At 38.5% G+C, this 22367-nt stretch overlaps 1 protein-coding gene across 10 annotated transcripts in view; it reads right to left on the bottom strand.

Moving 5' to 3' along the window:
- Positions 1 to 22367, bottom strand: part of ADGRV1 (adhesion G protein-coupled receptor V1) — a 583931-nt gene that overhangs the window by 86503 nt on the left and 475061 nt on the right. For all 10 annotated transcript variants that reach the window (XM_054555740.2, XM_054555742.2, XM_054555736.2 and 7 more), the window contains one exon: positions 9739 to 9896. In XM_054555740.2, the coding sequence (XP_054411715.1) occupies positions 9739 to 9896 (158 nt within the window). The remainder of the gene's footprint in view (positions 1 to 9738; positions 9897 to 22367) is intronic.

Raw genomic sequence — 22367 nt, 5'->3', positions numbered from 1 at the left:
TGTCTCAGAAAAAAAATAGGATCTGCCAGGAAAATTAGAATTTATTATTAATTTGGAGAACAATGGCAAGGAAATAGATAGGAAACTTACTTAGCCTGAACACAAAACTGATAAACAATGGGAATATTTCGTTAATTCTCTGGGTCAAACATGGTATGGCATGGCGGTGATATGCACACATCAACAAGAGATGCCAGCCACATCAAGGGTCAAAGAGTGTGCAATGCACCTAAACAACAACATCACTTTGATACCCTCAGATATTGGCTTTAAGTGTGTATCACATTAGCGTATCTTCCACTAACACCTTACTGAAGCCTATTTATCATGGGTATCAAGATGGAAATTAGTTTCAATTCTATTCCGTCTCCTCTCTCATCACCATAAGTGATGAACTCAGCAAGCAAGTGAATTTAGTTGTGTTATTTAAGTCGAGTTTTATCAGAAGTCATATCACTTTTAGGTGGCAGCACTAGTTAAGTATGGTTAGGACATTAAAGACTATGTGGAGAAGTAGTGAATATTTATTTTATTTTTTCAATTTTTATTTATTTATTTATTTATTTATTTTTGAGACAAGAGTTTCACTCTTGTTGCTCAGGCTGAAGTACAATGGCATGATCTCGGCTCACTGCAACCTCTGCCTCCCGGGTTCAAGACATTTTCCTGCCTCAGCCTCCCGAGTAGCTGGGATTACAGGCGTCTGCCACCATGCCCAGCTAATTTTTGTATTTTTAGTAGAGACGGGGTTTCACACTATGTTGGCCAGGCTGGTCTCGAACTCCTGACCTCAGATGATCCACCTGCCTCGGCCTCTCAAAGTGCTGGGATTACAGGCGTGAGTCACCATGCCCAGCTCCTGATTTTTTCCTTTTATTCTATAGTCTAATGATTGTCATTAGATGATTTTATGACATGGCCAATTTTACTTTTTAGAATGCTTCAGTGTGGAATGGGGATAGACAAGAATTGAACAATATTGGTCTCAAGACAGCTGTAATAGTCTAAGGGTGAGATGATAGGAGACATCACCAAGGTGCTATGGACTGAATTGTTTCCTCCATCCCCCAAATTTGTATGTTGAAGCCCTAACTCCCAATGCAATGGTATTTGGAGACGGGGCCTTCAGGAGGTAATAATCTCACGAAGGTGGAGCCCCATGATGGAATTAGTGTCCTTATAAGAAGAGACATGAGAGGGCTCTCTCTCATCCATAAGAGGAGACAGCAAAATGTCCATGCAAGCCTCACCAGGACCTGAATCAGCTGACGCCTTGATCTTGCACTTCCAGTCTCTGGAACTATGACAAATAAATGTCTGTTGTTTAGGACACCCAGTGTATGGTATTTTGTATGGCAGCCTGAGCTAATACACCAGGCAAAATCATGAAGAAAGGGAGGGGAACATTTGAGAGATATTGATGAAGTATAGAGAAGAAAGGAGTTACATATCTGACTGCATTCTGCACCAATTACATATTGAAAGGGTTCTTATACTAATAAAAATACTAACACATATTGAGGGCTTAGTATGTTTCAGGGTCTATACTAAATATTTATGTGAATTAAAATTTTATCTTTCACACAACTGTACAAAATTAAATAGTGTTATTATACTTGCATTACATATGAGAATAGTGAGGAAAACTAGGGATGTTTTGGTACCATAAAGAGGGGCAATCTTTCTTGGAAATCAGAAGATTAAGTAGAAGATGGAGTAATTTTCCAACCCTGACTGCTTCAAGTTTTTTTTTTTTTTGCAGGGTGGGGCAGAGTTGGGTGTAAAGTCTAATACTACTTTTATGAAATTAGAGTTCTCTAAGTTTAATATTTAATGTTTACATGTCACTATTACCAAGAAGAGTTTTGAAAACAAAATGGTAAGGGCAGAAGTATTGATGTTAACAACAATGGCAGCTCTGGAGAGCTTGTGAATCAACCTGTGATTCTAATCCCACAATTGAACAGCTTTGTAAATGTGAAAACGTTTCTAAGCCTCTCATTTCCTTGATTTTCTTGTCTGACTAGAGGAAATCATGCCTGCTTCATAGGCTTCATGTAAAAATTGAGATAAAATGTTTGACAGCAAACTAGTTGACTACAGTTAACAACATGTATTGTATATTTCAAAATATCTAGAAGAGATAACTTGAAATGACCCCAACACATTGAAATGATAAATATTCAAGGTGATGGACATCCCAAATACCCTGACATGATCATTACACATTCTATGTATGTTACAAAATGTCACATGTACCCCATAAATATGTACAGATATTGTGTACATATATATATATTAAATTGAGATAACATACGTGAAATTCTTAACACAGTGCCTGGTGAATGGTGAATCTTAATGGGTGGCAGTGATGATGACAATAACCATGATGTGGACCACCAAGGTGCAAAGGGAGATGCACACCTGCACTTACATGCAGTGCCAGCCCTTTACTCTTTCTCTCACCCCCGTCCCATATCCGTGCTCTATGCCCTCTGTCCACCTAGAAAAAAGATGTCAATTAAACATAATGGTTTAGTACTGAAATAGCCTGAATTGGGGATTACCTTTGTCCTCATCCATCTCCAATTGAGACTGGTAAAAGGCAGTTCACTAAAGCAAGAAATCCAGGAAACCTGAGTTCTAGAAAGGCCTGGTCTGCCACAAATAGTCAGCCCCTTTTCCTTTTTGGCTACATGTGTAAATCAGGGGTGTTTCAACAGAAATTTAAGCCTTCTCTCAAAAATATGATTTTCCTTTTTACTTTTCATGTCGATGTGCAAAGCCTTAGGAAACTCCTGATGTTATTGTTCTAGGAGTTTTTCATGAGCAGTATCAAATCCTAAGTGTTTTCAGAAACAATAATGAAGAAAACAAACACTGAATGACTACACATCATCTTCCAGGCAGAGAGATTACTGATATGAATCTTTGAGGATTGAGATCAAAAACCTAAGCAGAGAATGGGCATCCATATGTATGTGTTTTTAACATGTGGGATTTCCCCCACCACTATTGGCAAAATGTGGGAAGAGTGAACTGTGCTTCACAAAGATTTTTTCAAGCTTGAGTGGGAGTGTCTGTTCACGGTCGAGTGAGAAGCTGGGGTTTTCCTTAGGCCCCAAGGCATTGTTTTTTTAAAATGTTATTTTCAGAAATGGAGCTTGGAGTAGACTGCAAACAGGCATCTAACTGCCAAGGACATGTGAAACCTGTAATGTTGGTCATTCTGGATCCTATTCAAGTACATACTGTTACTGGGTAAGATCACTTTTACTTTACTTTAGCAGAAGCCCCAATTCTGCTTTAGGAAAAAAAATATCATGTTTTTCCATTTTTATTTATAAATCCTGAAGGTTTCTGCAAGCAGTAACCTTTAAAAGGACAATGACATGCTTACAAGTTTGATGTGAGAATAATGAGGATATTGAAACACCAGAATGTTTCAGCTATTGACTGCTTCAAATAAGCTAGCAACAAACTTAGTGACTTAAAATAATGTACTATTTCTTCCGATTCTGCAATCTGGGCTAGGCAGGTTTTCAACTGTGTGTGGTGTCCATTGGGGATGGAACCTACGAGAAGCCTTCTTCACTCACATGTCCATGTCTGGGATCAGAGCTGGTTTGCCTGACACAACTGGAGGCTGGCTGAGCCTGCCTTTGCACACATGTCTGCTCCACATGGCCAGCTTGGGGTTTCTACTACCGTGGTGGTCTCTGGGTAATTGAACTTAGATGGTGGCTGGCTTCCAAGAGGAAGGAATCTAAAACTGCCATTCATCTTAAAGTGTAGGCCCATTATGAAAAAGCATCACTTCCATCACATTACATTGGTCTAAGTAAGTCCAAAGACAGTCCAGATGTAAAAGGATGAGAAGCAGTCTCCATCCTTTGATGTGAGGAGTAGCACCTACATAAAAGGAGAAAAGTAACTGATGGCGGCTATCTTTGGAGACTGAAACACAGTTTATTTTATTTACCAGGAGCTCTTTCCTTCCCCTCTTTTTCCTTTGGATTTCATTTCCTTTATTCTATTTGAAATTTTAAAAATGACAAGAGTAAAAAAGGCACTCAACTTTAGGATGTAAGGGATGAGCATTTACAATATTCACTATAAAAAGTTTTCAATAATTTTTATAATAATAATAAAATATTGATTTATATTACTATTGTTGTTCACTCTAAGGTTGAAGAAATGGAAGCATTCATCCTCAAATAATGCTCCCATGTAAGAGATGTGGCCATTACAGTACCAGGAGATTCTAAATACCTCAGGTTCACATTACATGACTAGCTGGATCCAGCCACATTTCCATTTTCATATATCATATTGAAACCTATGTGTGGGATTTTTAGAAGAAGGGGATTTGTAATCATCTACTTTCTTTCTTGATGGAAATGAATTTTCCTCTCCTGATCCGTGAATCATTCCTCATATAAGAACTGGATCATGAATCAGAAAGGAGTCAGTAAATTCTAATGAGCCTAAAAAGAGAGACATGCTTATCGTTGCCAGAGATAAAAACCAAGCCCGAAAATTACAGGCTTTGTTTAAAATGCTGTTTGAGATATTGAAATTTAGTTCAGGGACATACCTTTATCATAACTCATTCTCACTGCACATCCACCCACTGAAGGGAGGAGGAGGCAAGTGACTCTCATTAGGAGCCACCGACCTTAAACAATTTGGTTCATGGCAGTCAATGGGCCACAAAAAGCCAAGTTGTCCTGTCCCAGGACATGCTCAGGGAGGGAAGGGGTTGACGGTGGGCATCTATAGCACTGAGTGTATTCCATTTACGAGGCACTTATTCTTTGTTCTCCCCATTCCTTTGGGTTTCACTGAGTTTATGTGAACTCTGTTTGAAATTAAGGGATGTTGGGAACAAAAAAGTCACTCAAAATACACGGTGTAAGGGATGGTTACTTGTATTCATTATAACCAGTGAACAAATGTGATGCAAAGTTGCTTCTGTTGTCAGGCACATTTAATCCACAAAAAGAGTGATTAGCTTGGAGCTCAGTTCTACAGAAATCATGGAAGATTTTGAGCCTAACAAAATGTCCTGCATCTACCTGCTTCTGGACCCCAGGAGATATCAGGTCTATGGTTTTGGCCTAGTCTACCAGTACATTTGGTGTTTCTGCTTGATTTCTGTTCTATAGAGATGCTCATGGTATTTTTAACATTCTTTTGTTATATGTTATTCTTTGGCTATTCTGTATATACAGTATACAGTAAGGCAGAGGGCAAAATGTGAATTTACAGTACCATCTTAACTGGATATTTTACAGGTCAGCACAAGAGAATTTTCGCAAAAAGATTCAAAGAGAGTGTCAAGTGCTCCGTGGTAAATAGAAGAAATACCTAATGTAAATGACAAGTTGATGGGTGCAGCAAACCAACATGGCACACATATACCTATGTAACAAACCTGCACGTTGTGCACATGTACCCTAGAACTTAAAGTATAATTGAAAAAAAGAATTATCTGGAAAAGAACAAAAAAAGAAATTTTGAATTTGAGTTAAGTGGAGCATATTCAAGTAGAGGTGAGTTATAGTATGTTGAAAATAAAAACACAAAAGATCAGGTTGAGGGCAAAGCTGAACATGTAGTTTTGGGAATTACAGAGGTAAAGCTTTGAAACATATTTCTTATAAAAATAGTCCTAATAATAATAACTTTTGAGGAATATTTACAAACAGATCAGAGAATTAAATCATTTAATTTCTACTTTGATAATATTACAGTTTCTCTTCTGAATGCTATCTTTAGCTTGGGTATCCATTTTTACAATTATATAATTTTGTGGTACATTGATGATTATTAATTTATTCATTTAATTAATAAACATTAATTATGTTCCTGCTATCCACTAAGCACTCTGCAAGGCCCTGGGGATACAGAGATGAATACTAAATGGTTCCTGCCCTCAAGAAATCAATAATTTATTAAGGAAACCCACCAACCACACACACCAAAACAAGTGACTGCTCCATTCTAAGATAAGTGCTACAATGACTAAAGGGACAAACACTTTAAAGGCATAGAGAAGGGAATGAGTAATTCTTATTTGGTGTGATTCCGTAAAGAGGCGATTCCTAAGGCTTCACAAAAGAGGGAGAATATTGAAAGTTTCTAGAATTTCTGTAAAGAAGTAAAGTGATGTCCAGGAGAATTAACTTGTGATTGTCAAGCACATCACTGTTGTTTAGATTCTGAAGTTATTTTGGAAAGCTTTGTAGAGCTAATAAAGAATATGGGAGGGTGATAAGCCCCTTGCATCTGTCTCTCACTCATCTACATTTTCCCACATCACTTAATTGAGCACGTGGGTTTTACCAACTAATGAGGAGGAGCTCAAAGTAAAGATTTCTTTACATGAGCAAAGATGGCAATATCAGGCAAATTTAGGAAAAAGTAAATAGATCGGCATGTCAGAATGCAGGATGATAGTAACTAACTTGGGAATGGACAGATGGTCCTGGGTCAGACTGTGGAAACTCTTGTAAGCTAAAGGGACTGGACTTTTTTTGGGGGCAATGAGAAAAACCTTGACTGAAATGCTGGAGAATGAGGAAATCCACTTTATATTTTTAAAATGTAGACATCTGAGATAATGAAATGGAGAAGAAAAAGAGTAGAACCAGAGATACCAATCAGAAAACTGCTGCGAAAGTCCAAGTATAATGACTATTAGAATGAATTGCCATGGGAATAGGGGAATTTGAAATATCATAATTTTTTTATTTGTAACACAACATAGGATAATGCTTCCATTCACATTTTATTGCAAGAGAGGGTTCCCTCATTAAGATACAACTGTGCTGGAACTTTTGCCTTATATTCAATGCTTGAGGGCTATCTTTTTCTGATAATCAGGGTACTGTTTTATTGACTATATCAGCAATGAAGCACATTCAAGAGGTGCAGGGGTGATTTAGGCATTCAAAGAATTAAGTCACTATGCTAGGCCCCTATGTTAGCATTATTGAAAACATGCAAACATTGGCACTTTTACATTATATATAAAACAACAAATCTTGTCACTTAGAGGAAAAAACAAACCACCATTCTCCCCCCAAAAGAATGTACATTTTAATAAGATGAATCCCAAGTTGATTAAAAGCATAGCTTCTGAAATGGGACCTAATTAAACTAAAGAGCTCCTGCACGGCAAAAGAAATTGTCAACAGAGTAAATAGGCAACCTACAGAATGGGAGAAAATTTTTGCAAACTATGCATCTCACAATGGTCTAATATCCAGAATCTATGAGGAACCTAAACAAATGAACAGGCAAAAACCAAACACGCCCATTAAAAAGTGGGCAAAATACATGAACAGATACTTTTCAAAAGAAGACATACGTGCCACGAAGAAGCCAACAAGCATATGAAAATGCCCAACATTGCTAATCATTAGAGAAATGCAAATCAAAACCACAATGAGACACCACTTCACACCAGTCAGAATGGCTATCATTAAAAAGTTAAAAAATAACAGATGCTGGCAAGGCTGTAGCGAAAAGGGAATGCTTATACACTGCTGGTAGGAATGTAAATTAGTTCAGCCATTGTGAAATGCAGTTTGGCTGTTTCTCAAAGAACTCAAAGCAGAATTACTACTCGACTCAGGAATCCCATTACTGGGTATGTACCCAAAGGAAAAGAAATTGTTCTACCATGAAGACACATGCACACATATGTTAATCACAGCACTATTCACAATAGCAAAGACATGAAATCAACCTAAATACCCATCAGTGGTAGACTGGATAAAGAAAATGTGGTACATATACACCATGGAATACTATGCAGTCATAAAAAACCGAGATCATCTCCTTTGCAGCAACACAGATGGAGCTGGAGGCTGTTATCCTAAGTGAACTAACAGAGGAACAGAAAACCAAATACCACATGTTCTCACTTATAAGTGGGAGTAAATATTGAGTACATACAGACACAAAGATGGGAATAAGAGACACTGGGGCCTACTTGAGGGTAGAGGGAAAAAGGAGGGTGAGGACTGAAAAACTACCTATTGGATACTATGCTTATTACCTCGGTGGTGAAATAATCTGTACACCAAACCCCCATGAGGTGACATGCAATTTATCTACATAATAAACATGCACATGTACCTCTCAACCTAAAATAAATGTAAAAAGAAAGAAGTTACATTTTTAAAAAAGTAATTTAAAAATACAGTATTAAAACTGAAAAAACGAGCATAGCTTCTAGATAAATTCTGTGTCCCACGAAAAAGTAGAATTTATACATTGAATATTTTTTATTAAAGGAGTTAAGATTAATCATAACCTTAAACAATATTCCTTGGCTGGGTGTGGTGGCTCACGCCTGTAATCCTAGCACTTTGGGAGGCTGAAGCAGGTGGATCGCCTGAGCTCAAGAGTTCAAGACCAGCCTGGGCAATGTGGTGAAACCCCGTCTCCACTGAAAATACAAAAGTTGGCCAGGCATGGTGGCGCATGAATGTAGTCCCGGCTACTCAAGTGGCCGAGGAGGGAGAATTGCTTGAATCTTATAGGCAGAGGCTGCCGTGAGCCAAGATCATGCCACTGCACTCCAGGCTGGGCGACAGAGTAAGACCCTATCTCAGAAAAAAAAGAAAATTCTGCCAACACAATGATGGCAAGCTAAATGAGAAAGAATTAGAAAAGAGATGGCTAGATACTGCTATCCTACAAACTATCCCACAAAGTAATACAAACGAGTGTCTTTTCTTTATGCTACAAGGAAAATCCTTTTGCATATTAACTGATCAAGTTCAGGAACTAGAACTGCATTACATTAGAGTGACACCCTGTAGCTACTGAGCCCCTAAAAATGTATTAGACACTATTCTAGAGACCTCATATATGCCACTTGCTTAAACTTTGACAAGCACTTAAAACGTGAAGAATTCCTCTAAGACTGTCATTCATTTGACTTTAGACTTGTAAAACTTCAGAAAAAAGAAGACTTCTGTTCCTCATTGGCCCAAGAGGGATCCTCTACTCCCAGCTCTTAAGCGGCTCCCTAATATCCCAGTCACTCACATAACATTTTACAGAGCGTTTTCTGTATGTAGGTGTGTGGCTATTGCTTCTAGTTAAGAAAATTCCTGAGGGACTCTAATCTAAAAACAATAATAAGAAGAATCAGATCATAAAAACCTCTGTTAGGTATGATTCAAAGGGAAAAAATGAGCTGTAGTGAAAGCCAATTTGAACTAGAAAAAGACTTGCACTCTTAAGTAACCAGACATGTTTAGCCACTCATGTAGCTGTCTGATTACATGTTTTTAAACATCTGTCAGCACAACCAGAGCTCTGCATGCACACTCATGAGCACTGTGGAGGTTTGTTAGACTGTGCAGAAGTCTCAGAATTGGAGAGAAATGAACAGATTTCACAGGTAGAACACAAGTTATTATTGCTTCACTTAATGAAAGCTTGGGAAGTGGCTCCCAAGGCTGTGACTCATTTACTTAGATATCAATATCTTAAGGACAAAATTGGAATGAGCAATAAAACCTACAGAGCCCTGAAGAAAGAGAGACATCAGAGGTACCAAGAAGCAGGAGAAACTGGAGAGCTGTAGCTTAACTTGTGGCTTCAGAGCTGAAAGCTGAGCCGAACTTCCCTCTTTTTGATAAAAAAAATTCAGTGACATTTTCCCACCATTAAAGCGTTTCCATCTCCAAAGTACAAATATAGTTCCTTTCAAACCTGCAGCATTTGTCCTTCCTCTGAAGACATCATCATATGCTTTCCACTGTGGCTTCACCTGGTAGGCATGGATGAACACCACGAACACCACCACGAGACACATCAAAGGAACAAGAGCTGCAGTGAACAAAGCAGCATAGACGTTTGGAATAAAACACCTGGAAGAGAAATGAGAAAAGGTAACTCAGACACGTTCAGTGCAAATATTTCTAAACGCAGAATGTATCACATCACTACTTTATACTAGCTCTTTGTATCTGGATGCTGGCAACATCAGATTTTTGGTTTGCCAAACTGAAGTTTTGTTTGAGTACAACATCCGATTAAATCTAGCCCACTGCTTCACACAGTAGGTTCCCGAAACATTCGCCTCGTGTAAAGTTCAGAAAACTTCAAAAAAGGTTATGGCCAAATAAATTTGAGAGATGCACACTATATACATCTCATAGAAGTTAAGGGTACATATCTGTTCATTTTAAAAAGGCCACAGAAAGCCATGGAGTCAAGAGATCTGGGCTCCGAAATCAGGCTATTAAATCCAGCACCACATCTTAAATAAAAGAGTCACTTTAGATATATTTTTTAACTTCTCTGAACTGTCCTCATCTTTAAAATAAGGATTATAGGCGGGGTGCAGTGGCTCATGCCTGTAATCCCAGCACTTTAGGAGGCCGAGGCAGGCAGATCCCCTGAGATCAGGAGTTCCAGACTAGCCTGGCCAACATGGTGAAACCCCGTCTCTACTAAAAATACAAAAAAATTAGCTGAGTGTGTTGACAGGTGCCTGTAGTACCAGCTACTTGGGAGGCTGAGGAGGGAGAATGGCTTGAACCCGGGAGGCGGAGGTTGCAATGATCCAAGATCATGCCACTACACTCCAGCCCGGGTGACAGAGTGAGACTCCATCTCAAAAAAAATTAATAAAATAAAATAAATAAATAAAATAAGGATTATAATAGCATCTGCAACAAAAGTTAGTTGTCAAGATTAATCGAAATAATTCACATAAAGCATTTAGTAAATGTTGTTTAACCCATCATTTCTAGACTTCAACGAAAATTAAACCCTTCTCCTTTTTCACACACACATGCACACACAGATACACAGACATATGGTCATGCTATAGGACTAATGTGCCCAGGAACACACTTTGGGAATCACTGATCTAGTCATGCCCAGCTTATGTTTCAAATTAGTTGGTGGATTCCAGGGAGAGTACCAGGTTCCTTTCTATTTCCTTCCTCTATTTAACCTCAAAAGAAGAAGAATGCCATCAGGATTTATGGCCATGGGGCTGATGACAAAGTCACTGTGTCCTATCAATGACTGATCATGTCTGCAGGGACCTCTCTTGACCTCTCTGGCCCCTCAGGGTAAAAGGTCACAGAGACCATTGTTGCTCCTGCATAGGAGGAGGCCAAGCCACCTGCTCTCTCCCCTCCACCCCCTCTCCCTTCTCTCCCTTTCTGCTATTTCCTTCCTTCCCTCTCTCTCCATTTGGAGTTTTCTTCCTGGGAGGAGTTTTCTTCCTAACAGAGGAAATAAAGGATGAGGGATCATATCACAATTAGGGAGCTAATAACAAAGTGTGAGTTTGCCTTGCTTTTCCAGCTCCAGCATCCTTTGGCAACCACAAGAGAGAAAGTATTGTTTAAAGGCAAATCTGAGGATTCCCAGGGCTCCACTCTTGTCATCTCCACAATCTTGTTTTTTGAATGACTGACAGTTTTCTTATTCCTAAACTATACATTTCCCCAAGAGCCATCTATTCTCTCTTGAAAATGAAGATCATTTTTCCATTTAGAAGCTATACTGCACAATTATATTTATTATTACGAGAGTTTAGATAGGACAGTGGGGTCCAAGGCAAACTTAGATTATTTATTTATTTTGGTAACACTGAAATTATCAGCAAAATGGTTTTAGAGATATAACTAGAAATTTTTACTTATGGAACATAACATCCACTTGAGCTTTACATAAATTCTTGCATGAAAATCTCAAAATGGAGGACTGTTAAACAGGTTCTCAACATCTAAAACTGCTTCTGAAGTATTCTTATAAGGGATATACCTCCAAGTTACAAGACTATACTTTTAATTACAAGAAACCTTAATAGTAAGAAGTGTCTCTTTTAAAGTATTTTCCCCACTTTCTCTATTTTTCCAAAATATAATATCTACAAACCTAGATTATGATACAGCCATAAATACTAGACTTTGAAGACAACTCAGGGGGAAACACACATAGCCTGTTTAGAAGGAATCCAAAATATAAGTAACCAGGGAAACATTCTTCTGATTTGGAAAAATAGTGCTTTAATTTTTTTTTAAATAACTTCAACCTTTATTTTAGATTCTGGGAGTCCATGTGCAAGTTTGTTACATGAGTATACTGCATGATGCTAAGGTTTGGGATATGAATGACGCCATCATCCAGATAGTGAACGAAATATCCAAGTTAGTTTTGTAATCCTTGCCCACCTCCATCCCTTTCCCATCTATCAGTTTCCAGTGACTGTTGTTGCCATCTTTACATCCAAGAGTACCCAATGCTTAGCTTCCACTTATAAGTGAAAACACGTGGTATTTGGTTTTTTGTTCCTGTGTTAATTTGCCTAGAATAATGGCCTGCATCCATGCTGTTGCAAAGGACATGATTTCATTTTTTTTGTGGCTACATTGTATTCTATGGTTTATATGTACCACATTTTCTTTATCCAACCCAGCATTGTTGGGCACCTGGGTTGATTTCATGTCTTTGCTATTGTGAATAGTGCTGTGACGAACATACAAGTACATGGGTCTTTTTTGATAGAACGATTTATTTTCATTTGGATACATATCCAGTAATGGGATTGCTGGGACAAATAGTTATGTTCTAAGTTCGTTGAGAGATCTCCAAACTGCTTTTGATAGGGTCTGAAGTAATTTATATTCACACCAATAGTGTACATGCATTCACTTTTCTCCACCACCTTGCCAATATCTGTTGTTTTTTGGCTTTTAATAATGACCATTCTGACAGGTGTGAAATGGTGTTTCATTGTGGTTTTGATTTGCATTTCCCTGATGACTGATGATGTAGAGCATTTTATCATACGTTTGCTGGCTGCTTGTAATTCTTCTTTTGAGAAGTATCTGTTCATGTTTTTTGTCTACATTTTGGTGGAGTTATTTGTTTTTTGCTTGTTCAATTGTATACGTTCCTCATACATTCTGGATATTAGATCTTTGTCAGATGTATGGTTTGTGAATATTTTCTCCCATTTTGAAAGTTGTCTGTTTACTGTGTTGATACTTGTCAATTTTTGTTTTTGTTGCAATTGCTTTTGGGATCATAGTCATGATCTCCATGGACATTGTGCCAGTGCCTATGTCCAGAATGGTATTTCCTAGGTTTTCTTTGGGGATTTTTATAGTTTTAGGTTATACAGTTAAGTCTTTAATCCATCCTGAGTTAATTTTTGTATGTGGTGTAAGGAAGGGGTCCAATTTCAATCTTTTCCATATGGCTAGCCAGTTATCCCAGCACCATTTATTGAATAGAGAGTCCTTTCCCTGTCATTTGTTCTTGTCAGCTTTGCAGAAGATCAGATGTTTGTAGGTGTGTAGCCTTATTTTTCGGTTTTCTAACTTATTCTATTGGTCTATGTGTCTGTTTTTGTATCAGTACCATGCTATTTTGGTTACTATAGCCTTTTAGTATATTTTAAAGCCAGGTAATGTGATGCCTCTGGCTTTGTTCTTTTTGCTTAGGATTTCTTTGGCTATTCAGGCTGGTTTTTTTTTGTTTCATATGAATTTTAGAATAGCTTTTTTCTAATTCTATGAAAAATGATGTTGGTAGTTTGACAGGAATAGCATTGAATCTGTAGATTGCTTTGGGTAGTATGGCCATTTGAACAATATTAATTCTTCTAATCCACAAGCTGGAATGCTTTTCCATTTGTTTGTGTCATGTATTATTTCTTTCAGCAGTGTTTTGTAGTACTCCTTGTAGAGATGTTTCTTGTCCTTGGCCAGAGGTATTCCTAGGTATTTTTTTTTTTTTGAGTGTCTCAATTTTATATTAAAAAGAAATATATTATTAAACGCCTAACTCAGATACTAGTTCTTTTTTTTTTTTTTGAGATGGAGTCTCACTCTGTCACCCAGGCTCAAGTGCAGTGGTGCGATCTCGGCTCACTGCAAGTTCTGCCTCCTGGGTTCACACCATTCTCCTGCCTCAGTCTCCCGAGTAGCTGCGACTACAGATGCCCACCACCATGCTCGGCTAATTTTTTTGTTTTTTGTTTTTTGTTTTTTTTTTAAATAGAGACGGGGTTTCACCATGTTAGCCAGGATGGTCTTGATCTCCTGACCTTGTGATCCACCTGCCCTGGCCTCCCAAAGTGCTGGGATAATAGGCATGAGCCACCGCACCCGGCCACTCAGATACTATTTCTAATTAACGTAATCTGCTTATTGTATTTCTCATGTAAACAAGGCACATTTCAAGAGATATTTCTACACATACTCTGTATCTGCAAAGGGATATAAAAATGATAAATTTCTTGGCTTTTAGAATTTAATTTTGATGGCATGAAGCCTGAATCATTACCTGAACACTCATCTGTATGCAATAAGACCTGATTCTTCCACATGAAGGGCACATGATGAAATAAAATGGGCAAACATTAACGGTCTTAATATTGAACATACTCTTGCACTAAAAATAGTGGTCATGTTGGTTACTCATTCTTATGTATATTGGCTTCAAATGGTCACTTATTTTTTTCATGTGAATTATGAATTCCATTGACAGCAAGTAACCTACAGATGCTTTTACAACTTCAAATACTGATGAAGAATCACAGGTAGGTTTCACTGCCTTATTTGTGTCTTGAAAAATGTCATCACAATTCAATTTGGGACAGCAAAATAGGGAAAATTACTGACTCAATTATTGAGTTACTCTAGGAATATAAAGATTTTGTACAGAGTGCTATAAGAGCAGACTTTGAAAGGTGACCTTCAGCTGATGACACATCATTTTGACTAAAAAATTAAACAAGCAACATGAACCTTTGGGAGGTTGGAAGTAACCAGACATATCCACTGCTCCACTCAGGAAGAGAAGGGAACTCTCTAAGCGCTAATGATCTTAAAAATCTCCTTTGTGGCCAGGCACGGTGGCTCACACCTGTAATCCCAGCACTTTGGGAGGCCGAGGTGGGCAGATCACCTGAGGTCGGGAGTTCAAGACCAGCCTGACCAACATGGAGAAACCCCTTCTCTACCAAAAATACAAAATTAGCTGGGTGTGGTGGCGCATGCTTGTAATCCCCGCTACTTGGAAGGCTGAGGCAGGAGAATCACATGAACCCATGAGGCAGAAGTTGTGGTGAGATGAGATCGTGCCATTGCACTCCAGTCTAGACAACAAGAGCGAGACTCCGTCTCAAAAAAAAAAAAAAATAAATGTCCTTTGCAATTCTCCCTGCTTATAGGATGAATTGACATTGATGGCTCATCCTTTCAGAAAAGGGGCAGGAAAATGACCCAATCCTGAAGCCATCCCCTTTTCTCCTTTTATTCAGAGCTCCACAAGTCATGACTTCTCAGAAGTACTAGGCCCCTGAGAGTACCTACTCCATGTTCATCCTCCACTTGGTCAATGTCAGGCCAGAATGTTAAGGAGGAGGGCTTGCTCCCACAGCATGCCTGTTGTCGTTGGCAGCTCCTCTTGCCTTCTTCTCTACTTACAGCATTGCAGAACTGCAGGGTCCATCCCCTTGCTCACTGGTGTCCAGCCAGGACTCCATCCCAGTCTCCTTCAAACAAAAACTGCCTGCCTTGTGTACTACCTCTTAGGGATCAGGGAGTCAGACACTGTTGTGAAACACTTAACATTTGCAAAGGAGGCAGGGATACCAGGGTAACCCATGGTGCAGATAACAAATGGGCTTCCACTCCCTGATGGTCCACGGAGAGGAGCTGGGACCAGCTATGATTCCACATCCCCAAATTATGTCTCATATACTTAACACCTTGTTTTAAATTATCTTTTAACTCTTCTTTTAAAGCTGATAGGTGTTATTCTGATTTTCTGAGCAATATTGTCTGAATAAAATTTCTACTGGTGTATAATAAAATTTCTCCCAAATACTTAAAAACGTTCAAGATAAATGAACTATATTCTACCCTTGAGAGAAAAAAAAAGTAGCCTCGCCAACCAGAATTTCCTCCAGTCCACCCAAATTAGAGGTACAGTATATTCAGGTAGTTAGTTTGAGGATTAGAGCACAAAAAGTGATGAGGGGTGTTAGGAAACTGTGAATATCATGTTAGAATAGCTTTTGAAATAAGGCTGGGAATGAATTCTTGGAAAAACTGAATGTAACATAAGAAATAAGCAGAAAGAAGGCAATGCCTGCACCAGGGCTGTGGAAGTAGCTGATTAACGTGCAGCTATTGCTTCAAGAACACATCTGGCAGATACGAGAAGAGAAAATGAGACAAAGGCCATGTAGATTTGCTTCGTTAAAAAGGTGAGGAGAATGTGTTCCCTGTAATTACAGCTCAACCAGCTTCAAAGAACTTCAGGAATCTCTCTGTCTTTGGGTGTTGAATAGTCTTTTGGGGTCTTACAACCACATAACTTTTACTGTTCCTTTTTAAACTTTCATGGACAGATTTTCGTATTAGAACCTACAGACAATTCTAATTCACTTCAAAGTCTTGTCAGGATTTCATCTTTTTCCCTATATTTAGCCAGATGAAACAAGTAGATGCTGTTTCATTACTTTCAGTTTTTCCTCTTCTGAGTCTACCCTCGGAGCATTCACAATGCTTTAACTCACTTTCTAATTTAGTAAGATTATTATCTCTCCTCAGTAATGCTTTTTACTACTGAAATGTTTTCACTTGCATTACCCAACTTGATTTAAAAAAATTTTATGTGGGCGGCATGGAGTATTTCAACTTCTTTATTCCTGTCTGAAATATTCGTAAGAAGGAACTCAGAGGCAGAGGGGTCTAGGAGAGACATGAACTCCGCTTACAACCACTGACAATACTGGAATGGATGCTGGGAACTCCCTGTGAATGAGATTGTGATTTGAGTCCATTTACATTATACTTTAAAGAACAAGTTGACCCTGGCAAACTGGAAAATCTGAAGAAATCCAGGCAGCTGGACAGCCAGGTTATATCTGGGTTACATAGGTAATGAAAAGGACCCAGGTAGTGAAAGGACAATAAATGTTTCCAAGGTCTTCTTTGTGAGTACTTCTAAGACAAGGATAATAGTCATGATTCACAGGTTCATGTGCCAGCCTCCCTCAGAGGTCTCCTGAGTATTTCTTCAATGATAGCCTCTACATTAAAAGATACATTTGTCACTTTAACTAACTTTTTCTTCTCTACATGGAAATTCATAGTGATGACCTACTTTATCCGGGGAGTACATGGGATGGTCTAGCAATCAAGAATTGTTCACCATTTATCACCAACTGGTTTCTAATTTGTATAGAGAGTACAGTATATCTGCTTATTGGTTTTATTAGTTGAAGAATACAGATGTTATTAATTCTGTAGATGCTTATCCTTTATAAAGTCTAAGACACCATTTATGATTTCAATATTCCTTTTCTTGCATACTCAACTTACGTTCTTTCCAAAGATAATGCTCTTATTTAACATACATTTTTATTCACCTGTGAATTTATGCATGCATGCATTGTGTGTGTATGTATGTATTTCCTGGTCAATCCAAAATGGCTGGAAAGACTTAGAGAAACACTTTAAGCACATTAATTTTTTTAAAGGAATAAATTTATGAAAACATCAGAGAAAAGGAGAAATACAGCTTGGGTTTAAACAGCTGTAAGGTAGGAAAATATATTCCTCTTTCTGTCTTTCTGTTGTAGAGCATACAGCTGTTAGTTTTCATATCCAGGGGAATCAACTAAATTCTAAAATGCATTTTTGTTTAAGTTTATACTTTGAACAACATTAAGATTAAACTACAGATAATCTCTACAAAGTGAAATGGAACATTAAGACAGCATATGGACTTAGAGAGGGAGATGGGAACAGTTTTTCCTAAACTGGACTGGCTGGATAATTAAGACTAATTAAGTTTTACTACTACCACTACTACTACTGCTAGCAATCACTTACTGTGTGCAGGGTATGAAACCCAGTCCTCACATGCATTATCCCACTGAAACATAACTAGAACCCATTATTGTTATGTATATATGGGGAAAATAATACCTAAATTATAAAACGTCAAATTGCTAGGACCATAAACAGGCTCACTGGCCTTCACTGTACCTCTACAATTTGACAATTATTTCCACAATTCCAGTAGAGATATATTCAAGTTAGTAGTAAATATGCCAGTGTTCTTTTGAGGACAGGGACTGTAACATTTTCTTTATATTTCTCCCAGAGCTTTGCACAATCAGATCCTTAAGAAATGCTTATTGATTTAACTGGTTCTTAGCAGTTTTTGAAAACCTCTCACTTAAAAATATGGCATAGAAAATCCTGTATTTCAAGTGTCCCCAGCTCAATCATAATACAATCAACATTTAAATATCAATCACATACCAGCTACAGTGCTGGGCATGGAAGGGCATATAAAGATGCCTAAGGCATGGTCCCTCCTATCAGGGAGAATATATTTACAATAAATGCACAGCACTTCTGAATCTAGTCTTCTACTGGAAGTTGTGTTGTTCTTCCATCAGCATCACCACCATCACCACCACCACCAGCTCCCCCATGGAGCTCCTGATCTCATCTGCAGTTTCACAAGTTCCCCAGGTGTTTCCTATGCGTATTAATCCTGTTTAGAAAAAAAAGTGCACCTCACTGCCAGCCTCATTTAATTTTACATAAACATGTTCTTTGAGGCTGAAGCAAATTTGACTGATTTTCAATGTGAAAAGAAAACATAAAAACTGTTCTTGGAGTTATTTCTAAACAGAACTAACATCAGAATCGTCTGAATCATCAGAATTTTCTATTTTGGAAAAATCTGATTCATCAAATGAATCTTCCGCCAACAACTGTTCCAAAATGATGTTAACATCATGCATAGGAATGCTACATTTTCTAGGATTTGACAATTTAAACGATAGGGAATTACTATATACTGTAAAGGAAAATACCACTACTAAAAATAGAATGCTATAAATAGAATTATGTCTTCTTTTTCCAAAATCCATATACTAGACAGATATGAAAATAATAAAAGCGAGATATTTTGTGGCAAAGTTATCTTGGGGTAAACGCTGTAGCCACAAGCGCCGCTGCCGGGCATTCTTGGAGCAAACAGGAAAAGGGTTTAAAGTTTGAGAAAAACAGTTGGTGCAGTGGCTCATGCCTGTAATCTCAGCACTTTGGGAGGCCGAGGTGGGCAGATCACTTGAGCTCAGGAGTTCAAGACCAGCCTGAGCAACATGGAGAAACCCCATCTCTACAAAAAATACAAAAATTAGCCGGGTGTGGTGACACCATGCCTGTGTTCACAGTTTCTCGGAGCGTGAAGTGGGAGGATCGCTTGAGCCCGGGAGGTGGAGGTTGCAGTGAGCCAAGATCATGCCACTGTACTCCAGCCTGGGTAACAGAGTGAAACTCTGTCTCAAAAAAAAAAAAGAAAAAAAAAAAGTTTGAGAAACACTCTTCTAGCACACTCTTTGCACATAAAGTAGCTTAACCTAATTAACTAGTTAACCTTTACATCTCTTTGGTAGGGAGCCAAGGGGCTATGGAACTCCAAAAAGAATCAGCAGAGATTTCACAGCACATGGTGGTCACAACAGCCTGAAGAACCAGCGAGAAAGAAAAACAGCTGAAAGCAAAAGGGATAGAAAAGCAGAGATCTGTGATATTTAGAAGCCTGGGCTCTTCAGATGCAATGTTCAGAAGCAATCTGAATGTTGCAGAAAAGAAGAGCTAGCATTAAAGTGACAGGATACCACAGATCTGCAGACTGGCCGAACGAGATGGGAAGGAAAGTGCTGGGGTCCAGTGGGTGTGCTAGGACGTTAACATTCAGTTCTGCTGCATCTAAACAGCTGTTGAAGGAATAAGGTTTCTGTGTGAGTGCAACAGACATATTCCACAGTGACCTGCGCTGCTCAAAGTTTCTGGAAAGGGGGATCCCTGTGCTACATCCTCCACCCCCACTCCCCCAGCCACAGATGACTAGTTCTGAGATGAACACCTGCCTCAGAGACAACCATTCTTGCTTGCCCCTGACTTATAATTTGGTGACTCTGCTCTAAAAGCTGAGCTGAGCCAATCTGTCTTTTACCCTTGAGAATTTGACAGGGAGAGTTGCACATTATTGGTGGGCACTAGAGCTGATGTCAGGGCAAATGGCCATATTGGAGCAAACAAACAAATCTTCAGAATAAATGAACAGAGAAAGGGGAAGAGGAAGCAAGAGAGAAGGGGAGAGAAGAAGAAGAGGGTTCAGATACAAGTAACAACACACAAGTGAGAGACTCTGTGGTCCCTAAAAGAAGAACAATGTGGCTCTGGTTTCTGGCATGCTAGTTCTAGGTCTCCTGAGGTCCAACTGTACCGCTTTTGAATATCCACGGGAATGCCTGTGGTATACTGCTATACTCCCACACCCCTTCAACTTGAAATAACTTTTGTGGATTTATATGCGACTACAATGACCATAGTTAAAACATAGCTAGTGAGCAAGTGATAGAAAAAGGGAGTGAACACACAACTATTCTTTAAACAACATTGCTCTTGAAGATGCACAGTATCACTATCATGTCTACCTGTTTTAGAGCACACTCCACACCATGGTGAGAATTGCTAACTAACTCGACATATTGACAAATCCCTCAAAAAATGCCAGAAGACCAAGGAACAAGAATTGGGCTCATTTTTAAGTACTTAAAATGTACTCATATGCTTATATTGCTTGAAAAGATTGAGGAAAGAAAAATGGACATATTACAGCAATATTATTTCATCTAATTCGAAAGGAGCAGGTATTTGATTTCATTTGATATTAAACTAAGATTTTGAAGTAGTCAGATATACTGACTACATTAAAATACCACCTTATATTGTAAATAATTAGCTCTTGGTGAATAAGGAAGAATTGCCCACATCCCTGGGTCATTAAGGAGTTAAATATATTTACATATAATTCCAAAGGCAAATAATGGACTCCAAGTATTAGTAGGTTAAAGTCTTTTTCCAAGAAACTCAAGTCTGAGCAGCCTGTTCCCTAAGCAACTTGATAAAACTTCTGAAATAAATCCACTGGACACTGCTTGCCAACTTCATTCCAGGTAGGTTCCAGTGAATCAAGCCCCATCAGCATTTCACCAGAATAAGGTCAGGCTGACTTGTTATTTTTTGTATGTATGAATGCTCTATGTTCTCTCATAAAACAAAATTGTTTGGTACTGGAAAATGTCATTGTCCTAGAGTATTCAAGGTGTCCTGTTCTTACCTCTTGCTCCAAAAAGAGGGCATAAGGTGCCTGGAAAGAAAAGGCTGGTTACCTAATGATTTTCTAGAAAAGGGAGAGTTTCTAGCCTTTCAGAGCCTGCATTCTGGATGGGTCTATGCCCAAGGAGTGTCACTCTTGGCCACTATTGATGTTGTAGACGTCTGACTGGCAAAAAAATCCTCACAGCAATGGTTTGATTCCTCAAAAGGGCAAAAATCATTTTGTAGAAGGATAATTCAACTTTTAATTATTCACCACATTTTAGAGAACAGTAGCCGCATTACATTGACCTGGAAATTAGCCCCATATGTGGCTTTATGTGATAGTTACAAATGCTCCAAGAAAAAACTTCTACAGCATCCCCTGCAGGGGTGAACATTCAGTCACACCCATATTTGCCATCTTTAGTCACATTAACATTTGCAGCACATCGCAATAACTGGTGATCCTAAATAACTTAAAACCATTAAGAAATCATCGGTTAAAGTTAGTCATACTCTGTTTAAAATACACTATACATTTCTTTGCACTATTATTAAAATTTTAATCATAAAATTCTGGAAATAGTAAGGCAACTTTCAATTATTAAGAAAACAGTGGCCTGGTGTGGTGGCTTATGCTTGTAACCTCAGCACTTTGGGAGGCTGAGGTTGGGGGATTTCTTGAGGCTAGGAGTTTGAAACCAGCCTTGGCAACATGGTGAAACCTCATCTCTATTAAAAAAAAATACGTATATATATATATATATAATTGCCAGGCATGGTGGAGAGTGCCTGTAGTTCCAGCTACTTGGGAGGCTGAGGTGGGAGGATGGCTGGAGCCCTGATCATGCCACTGCACTCCAGCCTGGGAAACAGAGTGTCTCAAAAAACCAAACAAACAAGCAAAAGAACCAAAACTGCTGCCCCGCCCCCCAGCAACAAACAAACAAACAGCAAGAAAACAGTGACAGTGTGAGTAGATGAGGTTATATGTCCATCATTGTAAGGTTATTATCTTAAGTTGTAGATTAGTTATGTCTCAAATCCAATACTCGGCTCTGTTGCAGAGCCCATTTAAATCCTGGTATCCTAATTTTTTAATTGAATAAATATGTAAGGACGTTGGTGTTTGCTGTGTAATGGGTTAGTACATAAAAATGTACTAAG

This window comes from Pongo abelii, chromosome 4 (genome assembly GCF_028885655.2).
Source record: "Pongo abelii isolate AG06213 chromosome 4, NHGRI_mPonAbe1-v2.0_pri, whole genome shotgun sequence".
Lineage (NCBI taxonomy): Eukaryota > Metazoa > Chordata > Mammalia > Primates > Hominidae > Pongo > Pongo abelii.
Note: the sequence above shows the minus strand (reverse complement) of the source record. Positions and strands in the feature narration are given on the sequence as shown.